Source organism: Aedes aegypti, chromosome 1 (assembly GCF_002204515.2).
Source record: "Aedes aegypti strain LVP_AGWG chromosome 1, AaegL5.0 Primary Assembly, whole genome shotgun sequence".
Taxonomy (NCBI): Eukaryota; Metazoa; Arthropoda; class Insecta; order Diptera; family Culicidae; genus Aedes; species Aedes aegypti.
In genome coordinates, this window is record NC_035107.1 from 148,896,983 (window position 1) to 148,910,305 (window position 13,323).

General features: G+C 41.1%; 1 protein-coding gene across 2 annotated transcripts in view; it reads left to right on the forward strand.

Annotated features, from left to right (window-relative positions):
* The first annotated feature begins 1,407 nt into the window (after positions 1–1,407).
* The window catches only part of LOC5570613 (sodium-dependent nutrient amino acid transporter 1), a 57,788-nt gene continuing 45,872 nt past the window's right edge, over positions 1,408–13,323 (forward strand). The window contains exon 1 of one of the 2 annotated variants that reach the window (XM_021850739.1): positions 1,408–1,696. In XM_021850739.1, coding sequence (XP_021706431.1) covers positions 1,607–1,696 — 90 coding nt within the window. In that variant the 5' untranslated portion in view covers positions 1,408–1,606. The remainder of the gene's footprint in view (positions 1,697–13,323) is intronic. The other variant, XM_021850734.1, reaches the window with a different exon arrangement.

Below are 13,323 nucleotides of genomic sequence, written 5' to 3' on the forward strand. Positions count from 1 at the left end.
GATTTAAAGTTGACCCAAAGACGATGTAGGTTTATATGAAAATTAATATGCAGAAATTCTGAAAAATATTCCAATTACGTTAGTACTGTTAGTACAAACATATCATTCCATAGGGAAAACTTATTCTTCAAGTCTTAATGAAGGAAGTTGGTGAAGAAACAAATCCGTTTTGAGCAAATTTTGTTTTGGATTTTTGTAGATGATTGCAGGGCTGTGAAGCTAAATAATAGCTAACAAACTCATGAATATCTTTTCTCCTATCGGTCGGATTGAATTGCTCTCTTCAGCAAACTTCTTTATTATGGTTTGAAGAATGAGTTTTTACTATGGGATGATAAATTTGTACTTACATTCCAGTACTAACGTGCTTGGAACATGTTTCAACATTTCTTCATAGTAATTTCTATATAAACCAACATCGTCTTTGGGTCACCTTCAAATCACCACCTAGAAAGCTGAAAATTTCACCAAACTCTATTTTTATGGTAAAGATTGTATAAAAGATATGGGAGATTGAATTTTCAAACTTTTTTTAAATTTTGAACAGCCCTAATGTAACATTCCCGGTCGGTCCAGGATCTTTTCGTTATGGAAATTTCCTTGACTTCCCTGGGCATTAAGTGTCATCGTACCTGCCACATGATATACGAATGCGAAAATGGCAACTTTGGCAAAGAAAGCTTTCGGTTAATAACCGTGAAAGTATTCATAAGGACAATAAGCTGAGAAGCAGGCTCTGTCTCAGTAGTGACGTAATGCTAAGAAGAAGAAGAATTAATGTAAATCATAAAAAAATCTCTTTTCATAGGCAACTCTGTTACAGTAAAACAAACAGATTGAGGACTTGTTATCCAATAACACCTGTTAGCTCATATAATACAGTAAATACGAATTACAAAGCTAGTTAAAAAACACGAAGAATAATGAAAATCTACACTGAAAATAAGATGTTTTATTTATATTCTTCTTCTGATTTTTTGAAAATTTTGAAGGGGGGGGAGACAAAAGTAAAATTTCAAATTTGTTCCGGCCTAAATCATCGAACCGAGATTTTCCTGGCCATAACAAGAACATTTACCCTACCGTATAAAAATATACCATACTGTTCAACAATCATTTATGATTCAAAAATGCCTATGCATTGTTAAAAAAAACCTATCCTACAACAAAAAACTGGTATCGACTGTTCTACGAAAATGACGTGGATTTGTTTTCACTTATCTTTGCCAAGTGCTCTTGACATCGTTCAGACCTTTAGAAAAACGCAGTGACGAGTTCACCTCGACTCCACAGTTTGTCAAAACAGGCAAATAGCGTTACTTTTACTGCTTAAACTGCTTAATAGCCACAATTCGCTAGTCAAACATTTAAAACACTATAAAATTTATCATTTGTACATTGATAAGATCGCCGTGAAAAGCCAACGAGCCGGACGTCTCGTTATTCACAATCAATCTGTCTTCAGTATCAGAAGTAGTGCCATCCGTTACCAACCTTGTCTCTAAATGTGGTATTTCTATGGAAACATTTTGTATAGTATTGTGTTCTAAGTTCGTGTGTTTGGTTTAACGGAAAGAAAATAAGCGGACAGGAAACAGGTTTAATCATGCCCGAGATAGCAACAATATCGTACCCCGAGTCGAAAAAAAATGATGAAGCTAACTCTTCACACGGCAATGGCAACGGTGTCGTACAGGTATTGATTGACTGCATTTCACTTAAAACTACTGCGATAATTCAATAAAACAAAAACAAACTACTAGGTGAACATAACTGGAGTCTGTCAATTTTTGAGAAGAAAATCAGTGTTAATGTGTTTTATATAGTTTTGGCATAAAGTTTGAATTAGGTCGGTTTTTCACAACTGTGGCCATAAATCTAAAATGAATTGAATGTTCATTAGTCTGACCATTCAATCAAGGTTTGAACCTTGACTAAATTGTGATCTCGCCCTAAAAGACATTGGTAACCGAATGTTTAGCTTGTTGTTACCGAGCAAACGAATGGGTTTACACGTTATTCAACAATGCTACGATGAAAAGAAGATCCTCCTCTATCTCCCAGTGGTGATAGTTTTCATCCTGGTTCAATTATTTGCTTAGAAACAAGGGAGGTACACACTCAGTTACCAATGGCTTTTATGGCGAGATCACAATATATGCGAGAAATGTGATAATGATTTGTAATGAAAGTATGCTTTGATGAAGCGGTAAATGGTAATGGCAGCCAAAAAAACAAGCAGTTAAAGAATGGGAACACTCTTTGTTTTATCAAAAAGTAATCAATAAAATAATCAGACATAATCAATATTTTGAACAATCTTAAACAATCGATATTCTCTTAAGCAACAAAAATTTGAATTTACTACTAAATATAAAATTAGTGCTAAAAATTTAAAATGTTTCAAGGAAAATATAAATATTTAGCTCTAAATATCTCAGTTTCAAAATAAAACTGCAATTAACAAGATATTAAATGCTGAGAAATTGGTACTAGCGCCTTAAAACGAAAATCGAGCTACCACGATATACCTCCCTGGAGAGCTGAAGAGAACCCTGAACCCAATCCCTAAGGCCCTGGGTTGATCAAACACCAAGCCTTATCAAATCCTGGAGAGTATAACTTATTGTGCTATTCAATACAATGACCTGGCGTTGAGGATATGATCACCTCGGCGTAGCTGGCCACGACACGGGCCGCACATATAGGGTTGTGTTAGTTTCCAGCATTTCCTTGGGGCGACTCTTACGACTTACTGACCTGGCCTGAACCCAATCCTTACCATGTTCTTCCTTAAAAAATTTCGACCACTAACCTCAAGTTGTCACTAGTACCCAGCTCCAGTTTTGGCATTGAAAAAGTCAATACATTGTAAAATAAAACAAGAATGAATTTCAGCTCCGTGAAGTGTTGTTCGAGCGAGAATAGGGCGCAAACCCTATCAGCTTCGATCTAAAGTGATCTAAACGTATTCGCCGACATGAAGATGAACTCTTATCCCCAAAACGGCAGAATCTCTTTCTCTCACTCCTTGATTCTCTATTATATTTCTATACATGTCCCACTTTGTAAGTCTATTGGTCCATGCACGAGTTCACTAATTTGACGTTTAAGCGGTGCCCAATTCACTCGTTGCCATGGTCACGTAAATAACACGGCACCGCTCAAAAGTCAAATAGAGAACCCGTGCATAGGTCCATACTAAGGGTCTATTTTGTAAATCGATCATATTCATGTGACTCGTCTGTAATCACTGTCAATCAAAGTAAGCATGCATATTTTAGATGTCATTCGTCAACTGCCATAGTAATCCAGTCACATAGAGTGCCAACTGTCGAAAAACTCGAATGACAGAGCCGTGTCGAACGATTTTTTTTTGTTCAACAGTGACTCCAGTCGAGTCATTTTGATCGACTCGACTTATAAAATAGGGCTCTAAGAATATCAGTATCAGTTGAATTAGCAACAAGCGCGTTTTATAACAATCGATCTCGCAATGTTTCCCGTTCGCCTCCCGGTTGAGCGTCCGCCTCGTTAAGGTCTTCTTTTTGGACCCCGCGCCTACAAGTGTGAAACGCGATTGAGTCTCAAATAAACGAATTAGTTAAACAAGAGAAATTTTTTTGTACCGTATGTTTTTAGGAACATTTTATTATTGTATTGCTTATTTGTAGTTTTTTCTTGGATAATATTTAATATATGCATTGATTACACTCGCCATATACGTCAAAATCGAAGAACATGATTTAGAAAATCGTTCATTTCATAGGGTAAATACCATTGCTCACCTAGTTTTTGTAGCCCATCTTACGCAATTTTTTTCTCAGCTTTCTGATGGTGATCTCAGAATTCAAAACGAGCGGTGCGCTAGTGTTGAAAAACCGATTTTTCTAACAAAATTCAAAATGGCGGCCAAACTCAAAATGGCCGCCAATTTTATTTTTTTAACTTGAAATGAAAGCTATGTCTACACGATGCCACTAAGTTTGCTATGTGTTCCAAGGGAAATATGAGACATCACGTGAAGAAATACCCAAGATTTATCAAAAAATGGAATTTTTTGCAAACTGCTCAGCTAGCTGGCGTACGAGGGGTCCACCAATTTGAGAAAACCGAAAGGACCACCCTTAAGTTTTATCGAAAACTAGGGATCAGTGACATAAAATTGGAATTCTAACGATGGGTGCCGATGGCGGCCTGGTTTCAGCGAGAATTGCTCCTCTACGAAATGAACGATTTTCTATTATGTTCTTTGATTTTGCCGTATATGGCGAGTGCAATCAATGCAAACATCATTTTTTGCAAAACAAAGAAACAAGTTTTTAATCGTAGGTTCTTCCTTTGAGTCGAGTGAAGAATAGGAATGTTATTTTGAGTGAAAAAATCTGGCGGCCATTTTGGATTTTGACGCCATCTTGATTTTAAGTAGTAGAATGGGTTTTTCACCTAGTCAGCTCACTGACAGTTGGCATGTTTTCTTGCCTTTTTTGACTTCTTTTTTGAATTCTTGGGTTGTGCACAAAGGTCAGATGAACTTATTTTGGTCAAAATCATATTCTCTTCTTGTTGTTCACCATGAAAAAGGATATGAATATAAAAAAATCAATAGCAGTTTCGCAAAACATAACTATATTTAGGTTTTCAACTTTTTGAAATGTGAAATCATCGAAAATCACCTAGAAATTTTGATTAATTTTAATTGAATTTTGACGGTTTTTCACGCTTTGCCCTTCGAATGAGCCAGTTTTCCAGTGACAGTTGGTGACAGGTTCCCGTGACTTTTCGGTGCTCGCAATCTAAGCCAGCTGTCTCCTCTCTCTCTCAGGTCAGCATTAAACATATTGAATTTCGGGGTTACCAATAAAAACAGATTACGCATACTCTTATTATTATTATTATCATTATTATCATTATTATTTTTCTTGCGTTACGTCCATACTGGAACCGAGCCTGCTTCTCAGCTTAAAAACAGGTTATTAAATACAAATATTGTTTTATAATGCTTATTTGATACCAGAATGATTTTTCTATATATATTCGAGATCAGCTCCATTTATTTGGTCTCAAAACGTTGAATGAAATGAACAATCTATTGTACAGCTGAGATAAGATAAGAATGGAAGAATCTGATTGTTTTTTCAATGGAGGTCTCATAATTCAACGCGATGAGCGCTAAGATGGGAAAAAAATCATTCAACTGCTTCAAACCAAGATGGCACAAGGACGATGATCAGCCGCTCCTAACATGGAGAACAGACGCTGTTTTAAGCCGCCCCTAACATGGAGAACAGACGCTCTGATAATCTACACCCTCAGAAGAGTGGAGCCCCCTTTTCCCTGTCAGCATACGACCAAGGTCCCACCAGGGTTGGTTACCCGATCTTCCCTACGGTTACTCGTACCCCAGGCGGCACCACGGGGAGGTAGGGATAGGAGTTACTGGACAAGAGGCTAAGGACCACAAATGGGGTCTATTTTATACCTGTAGGTACGCGAAGTTCCAATGGTACGCATTGTCCAGTTATTTAATGTTGGGCGGTAGTTAAAACGATATTTTATGAGCATGAGCTTGAGCTTGATTGGCCGCCCGTGGTTGCTACTCCAGTATCGCCAGATCAGCTGCACTTACACAAGGAACCATCCAGATAACTGCTTGGGATTAACAGGCACCTTCAGTGTATAAGTGTTGGTGATCTTCTATTTTTAGGCGAAAATGGCGCCTGCCACGTCAGAATGCAGATCAATGAGGGGAAGGGGAAGGAATTGATGATGCACTCAACTGGCCCCCATGGTTGACCGTATATACCACTGCATCAACGCCAGTTCATGCGGGAAAGGTGAAAGGGTAGGGTAATTTTTATGGCAGAAAGGCTTGCTGGTTCGGTTAGAAGACTGCCTATGTATCAGGCGCAAAGGAAGGCATGCTATAATGATGAACGAATGGAAGCGTAGGGAAACGGTTTATTTCTGTCCGTCTCGGGTTCTAGCCAATGCTATGGAACTATGATAGATAACATCAACTGTGATATATTAAGATTGGTAGATAGAAGCAAGTGAAAGATACAACTACAAAGTACGAGGAAAGGGACGGTCCTGGGATTGAACTCATGACCTTCTGCTTACGAAGCAGAAGCGGTAGCCATTAGACCACCAACCCCGTCTGTAGTTAACCCTTCCATTACCAACCCCCTTAAACGAGTGTTGGAAAAAACACGTTTTGGTCTGTAACTTTTTTGTTTTTTGATATGTTTAAACCAAATTTTAACACAAGAAGCGCATATCCTTATAGTTTAAGGGCTTGGACAGAATTTTAGGATTGGCCACCTGGTTCCGGAGTGGAAGCGAGTTAATACTATCATGCGACACATCAAACTTCATGATTTTTCAAATGATTGCATTCTATGACTGGGCTGAACAGTTCAGAACCCATTTGGCCCCTTTGGAACCGGTATCCGGGTTTCCGAGGAACCGGTTCCGGGATCAATTATTAAAAATCAGTGAAGATTGCCATGCGACACATCAAACTTCATGATTTTCCAAATGATTGCATTCTATGACTGAGCTGCATAGTTCAGAACCCATTTGGCCACTTTGGAACCGGTATCCGGGTTTCCGAGGAACCGGTATCCGGGTTTCCGAGGAACCGGTTCCGGGATCAATTATTAAAAATCAGTGAAGATTGCCATGCGACACATCAAACTTCATGATTTTCCAAATGATTGCATTCTATGACTGAGCTGCATAGTTCAGTACCCATTTGGCCACTTTGGAACCGGTATCCGGGTTTCCGAGGAACCGGTATCCGGGTTTCCGAGGAACCGGTTCCGGGATCAATTATTAAAAATCAGTGAACACTGTCATGCGACACAGCAAACTTCATGATTTTCCAAATGATTGCATTCTATGACTGAGCTGCATAGTTCAGAACCCATTTGATTTTATTAATAAGGTAACGACTGTTTATTTCGTTCATAACCGCTAACAGGGACGATTCAAATATGACGTCCATCGTTTTTCGGGATTTCTCGACCCCCCTCCCCCCTGTCACGCTTTTTCCAATACCTGATACATGCACTGTCACACTTTCGTACACTTGTACAAAGTAAGTCGAATCAATCCGTAGCAGCTATCAAATCAACATTTCTCGCATACTCTGAGATAACGCCCTAAAAGCCATTGGTAGCCACCTGTGTAGCTCATTGTTTCTGAGCAGAAGAAGGAATAAGCATCCAAACCAACATCACGGGCAGGTAGATAATGATCCTTTCTTCCCCATAGCGTTGTTAAATAGCATGAAAATCCATTCAAATCCTCAGAAACAACGTGTTCCGTACGGAACGTGCGGAAACTCCTACAAAAAGAAAAACCCAATGGAGCACAACCCGCATCAGTAAAAGAACCAACAACAATCGGAAACATAGCCGAAATGCAGAACTCACACAGTTTAAGCCCCCGATGAGTCCCACCCTAACGACGCCGCTGAGAGTGTGAGTTACATCCATGACTGTGAGTGTCATCCGCGAGTGCCGTTGAGCGATTCCCGCCGTCATCATCGTCATCATCATGGCTCTCACTACTGCAGCAGCGTGCGCATCGCGAACATTCTGGAACACGTGTCGCGTTTGCGTGAGAACGTTCTGGAAGTACTCAAGATGAGTATAAATACACGGAGGGAATCGCTTGCGAATCAGTTTTATTTCAACCGTCGCGGAATCTTTATCGTAGTGAAAAGTAAAAGTGCAAGTGAAGTAAAAGTGAAATAAAGTAAAGTAGAATAAGTGCAGAGAAAATAAAAAGTAGTGTGTAGTAGTAGTGTGAAAAGGTGGTGTATTTTTCTTTCATCCGCCCCGTAATACAGTCCACCCCGACCCGACCGGAGTTGGCCACGGCTAACGCGCCAACATAGTGGTCCTTCGAGCCGGATCCAGTGCCGCCCCACCGCCCTTAGGAAAGGATTACGCACCACCGCTACCCGACACGTTTGCGTGGCACCCTAGCCAGAACGTGTACCGCCCGAGGATAGGAGAAGCTACTACTGCTACCGCCGCCGCCACCGTTTGTGGATTATCGAGCATCCGTTGCCCGAGGAGGACTCTGCACCACCGTTCCGACCCGACACGCTGTCGTTACCCGCAACGCTGTGTGTTCCAACTGAAGATCGTCTACTATGACACCCCCGAAGACCAGATCGGCTGCTAAGGCAGCAGCTGAAGCCGCTTCCAACTGGGAAGTCACCGCCGATGCTGAGACACTGAAGGAGCTTTCGTCGCTGTCCCGCCAACGTGATCAAGTGAGCCTGAAACTAACGAGAGTGGAAAGGGCACTTGTCGCCGCTCGCAACCAGGTTAGTCCTTCCCAGCTGAGGACATTTTTGAAGAACATCGACGATGCCTACAGTGAATTCAGCATAGTGCACAGCAAACTGATCGCCATCATTCCCGACGAAGCCTTCCGCCAGCAAGAGGAGGTTTATGTGTCGTTTGAAGAACGATACAACTACGTCCGCACGACCATCGACGAGCTGATGTTAACAACCGAGATGAACTCCGTCAGAACTCCAGTGCCACAGCCACAAGTAATCGTACAGCAGCAACCATTGAAAGTTCCGATCCCCACCTTCGATGGATCGTATGCCAACTGGCCCAAGTTTAAGGCCATATTCCAGGACTTGATGGCAAACTCTGGAGACTCCGATGCCATCAAGCTGTATCACCTTGATAAGGCGCTTGTTGGCGAAGCGGCAGGGGTTCTCGATGCCAAAGTGATAAGCGAAGGGAATTACCTGCAAGCATGGGCCATCCTCACCGAACGATTCGAGAACAAGAGGATCATCGTAGAGACGCACATTCGTGGCCTATTCGACATCAAAAAAATGGCTTCAGGATCCTACAAGGAGCTTCGACGGCTTTACGACGACTGTACCCGCCATGTCGAGAGCCTGAAATACCTCGAGCAGGAGTTCTTGGGTGTTTCCGACCTGTTCCTGGTCCACATTCTGACGTCCGCGATGGATCAACCAACGAGGATGGCATGGGAGGCCACACAGAAGAAAGGTGAGTTGCCGACGTATGCGCAGACCGTCTCATTTCTTCAGACCCGATTCCAAATGCTGGAGAACTGTGAGATGGTATTCAACCCAGACACAGAGCGCTCACCCAACCAATCAGCACCGAAGGCTTCCAAAACGATTGCATCCGATTCGACCCTACGAGCAGAACCAAACGAACCTCCTAGAAGAAGTGTTTGCGACTTTTGCCAAGGAGCTCATCGCAACTACCAATGCAGTACGCTTGCAAAACTGCCGATAGTTAAGAGGATGGAAAAGGTATGGACAACTGGTGCCTGCTTCAACTGTCTTCAAAAAGGGCACACTTCCAGCGAATGCTCTTCTCCAAAGGTGTGCCAGAAATGCCAGAAGCGGCACCATACACAACTCCACAACGACGAACCAACGCAAAGCCTGAGAAACAACGTGTCCAATCCAACGATGGAAACCCGACTAGTCCCGAACCAGAACACAGTGTCCACCAGTCCAGCAGTGTCGGGTGAAGACTTAAGACCATCGCTTCAATGCAACTACGTCGATTCCTCCAAAACCGTGTTTCTACAAACCGCAGTCGTCAATGTTATAGACCAGCACGGCCGACCGCTGCCATGCCGTGTTTTGCTAGACAGTGGTTCGCAAGTGAACTTTATCTCGACCGATTTAGCGAACCGTCTAGGCGTAGAAAGGCAACGTGTCAGCATCCCGATTCGAGGTATTAGCAACGTCCGAACCAATACTCAGGAGAAGGCTATGGTAGAATTCCGATCCCGAATAACCGACTACCGAGCTAGAGTGGAGTGTTTAGTTGCACCTACCGTGACAAGCTACATTCCGTCGACATCAGTTGATGTTTCAACATGGAGCTTTCCAGTTGGAGTCTGCCTTGCTGATCCAGAATTCCATAAACCCGCCAAAGTAGATATGCTGTTGGGCATCGAATTATTCTTCGACCTTCTGCGACCAGGAAACATCAAACTAGATGAGGACTACCCCGAACTACGAGAGACTCGACTAGGATGGGTTGTCTCTGGTGTGTTCCGAGACAGATCTATCCTTGAGGAAGCTCAACATGCATTCACCGCTGTTGTAGACAGTCCCAACCGATCGGATGAACGATATCCGAACCCCAAGAGAATTTCGACTCCATCCTCACACGTTAAAAGAGAGCCCAACGTACATGTGATTTCAACCCGAAAACCGACAAACATCGACCGACGACCTCTCCGAAACATCGCACGGAAGAAGAGTATGTGTCACCCAGCCATAGACAAGCCGTCACGAACCAATCAAACCCGAGGAAATGAGGATTTTATGCGCCGCCATCCAAGCCTGGTCTTTTACCCACGAATGCGTCACAAAGGTTTCGACACCCGAACAACCGATTCAGAGATTACCCTTAGAAAAGCAGCACCGTTGAGTACTACAAACAAGCTGTTGAACTTCGTGTCAACCGGGGGGAGTATGTTCCGTACGGAACGTGCGGAAACTCCTACAAAAAGAAAAACCCAATGGAGCACAACCCGCATCAGTAAAAGAACCAACAACAATCGGAAACATAGCCGAAATGCAGAACTCACACAGTTTAAGCCCCCGATGAGTCCCACCCTAACGACGCCGCTGAGAGTGTGAGTTACATCCATGACTGTGAGTGTCATCCGCGAGTGCCGTTGAGCGATTCCCGCCGTCATCATTCGTCATCATCATGGCTCTCACTACTGCAGCAGCGTGCGCATCGCGAACATTCTGGAACACGTGTCGCGTTTGCGTGAGAACGTTCTGGAAGTACTCAAGATGAGTATAAATACACGGAGGGAATCGCTTGCGAATCAGTTTTATTTCAACCGTCGCGGAATCTTTATCGTAGTGAAAAGTAAAAGTGCAAGTGAAGTAAAAGTGAAATAAAGTAAAGTAGAATAAGTGCAGAGAAAATAAAAAGTAGTGTGTAGTAGTAGTGTGAAAAGGTGGTGTATTTTTCTTTCATCCGCCCCGTAATACAGTCCACCCCGACCCGACCGGAGTTGGCCACGGCTAACGCGCCAACACAACGAGCTACACTCATGGTTACCAATGGCTTTTATGGCGAGATCAGAAGTTATGCGAGATTTGTTATCATAATTTAAGTCGCATAAGATCACAGGTTAGTTCGGTTGAATATTTATACACTCGCATTGTATGTTATTATTCATCACATAATATATGCACGCATATCGCATCCACTTTTGTACATAAAAGGCCTTTTCGCGACATCTTATAAGTGAAATTTTGCACATACAAAGCCTCCAGGTGATTTCGTAATACGTATATTTTGGTTGTCTGGGTCCTATCTGACATTTCGAAAAGGGACACGCAAAACAAAATACACCCGAAATTTGAGTTTAAACCAAGGGGTGTCGGGAAACAATGTTCTTTGGGCTTAAACGAAGGAAAAACATTACAAAATTGAGTAAACTTATGTTTCTGGTCTAAAGATAAGCTTTTGGTACTAAAACTGGGACTTAAGGATCCTATTGATCTGGATTCCACCGCTCGCCCACAAAGAAGCATGCAACAGATACAAACGGATCAAACACAACTCTTTGATATCCAGATACCCTATCAAGCTAAAAACTTGATTGATTGTTCACTGGTGGTGGAATATCGATCAAATTTCCAGCGTAATCGGTTGTTTCGTTCTTCAGATGTGTGCTAAATCAAAGGTTCAAAGGCTTCGATTCATCTTCACCTTAATATTTATGATTCTTTTTAAAAATAATTGTAAAATTAAGTTGCAGAGCTTTTGAACGAACCATTTATAGCAAAAGAAAAACTACCTAATATACGTAAAATTTTACACTAATTTCTCATAAGGGGTCATGCACAAATTACGTCACGCTCCGAGGAGGGGGGTCAAGCCAAGTGTGACAAGCCTTACAAAAATTTCGAAGGACTCATACAAAAAACGTGACAAGGGAGGGGGGGAGGTGTCACAAAAGTTGAAATTTAGCGTGACATAATTTGTGTACCATCCCTAACGGACTAAAATTGTTAGCCCATTTAGCTATTTCGCTTTCAGCTATATGGCAATCGACAATCGACTTCCTCTCAATTGTTGTTTGAATTTGTTTAACAGAAAACAGGTGGCATAGAATAAAGAACTGCTTAGGCACTTTAATGATTCAATTTGGAATTTTCATTTTCAGAGTTGTCTGAAACTATGAAATAATGAAATCAATTGCTTTTGGATTCAAATTCCATCACGTCACAATTATGAGGTATAGATCGGTTGTTTTTTTTTTTAGTTTAGTACTTTAGCTTTTTTTAATCGGTAATTCTGTGTCGTATAACGTCTTATATAAAATTTTAAGTTCTTTCATTACAGATATAATTATAAAACAGTAGTTTTTTTTTTTGTAACTATCGCTGCAAAGAAAGGACTTAAAATTAAGTATGATACATAATTTAGTTAAAATTGCACGATTGTCGGTGGTGCGACAAAGGAGGGGTCAATGTCAATGCTTCAAATAACAACTTTTTGCACTGGCAGGGGGCTCATATGAGCTTTTTGGTGTGAGGGATAGCGGAGGGCATAAAAAAAACTATTTCTTAACTGCAGCAAGAATTATTCTATCGATCGGCAGGAAGTTGATAGGCTCTCTAAGAACCCATCTCAAATACTACAGACATATTTCGTTGAAATTTGAATACTTTTTTTATAATCCTACCGATAAATTATATCGCAAATTATGGTAATAAATTCTACATTCATAATGAGCAATAAAATATAAACCTGTGTACACATACATTGAACAAAAAAAATATATTTTTTGGCTACTCATCCCCATAATACAAATTAATTATTCGTCATTACCAAATAAGGATATCCGAAACTGAAGGGTAATTTTCGGTACATGCTCATTTTAAACAACACAAGTGCACCGAGTGCAGAACTACAATGCGGAAAAGCTCCTCCTTCGTGCATGGGACATATTTTCTCGATCACATGATTCGGTCACTTTTTTTGGCAATAATTTACTTCTAATGATGCATGGCTACCGCTACAAAAAATCATAAATAAGGAAATAAATCATCAATATACAATTGCTGCGTACCTACGCCGAATTTTTGAATGATACGAATGAAAACCAACTTTCAATCAATTAAACATTAAATTTAATATATGGCATTTATTGTTATTAGCGAAAAATAACATAATAATAATAATTAATAAAAGAAGGTTATAATCTTATGCGTTTGTTATAGGATTTTTCTCAATACATTTTCAATATGTTATTGAATAC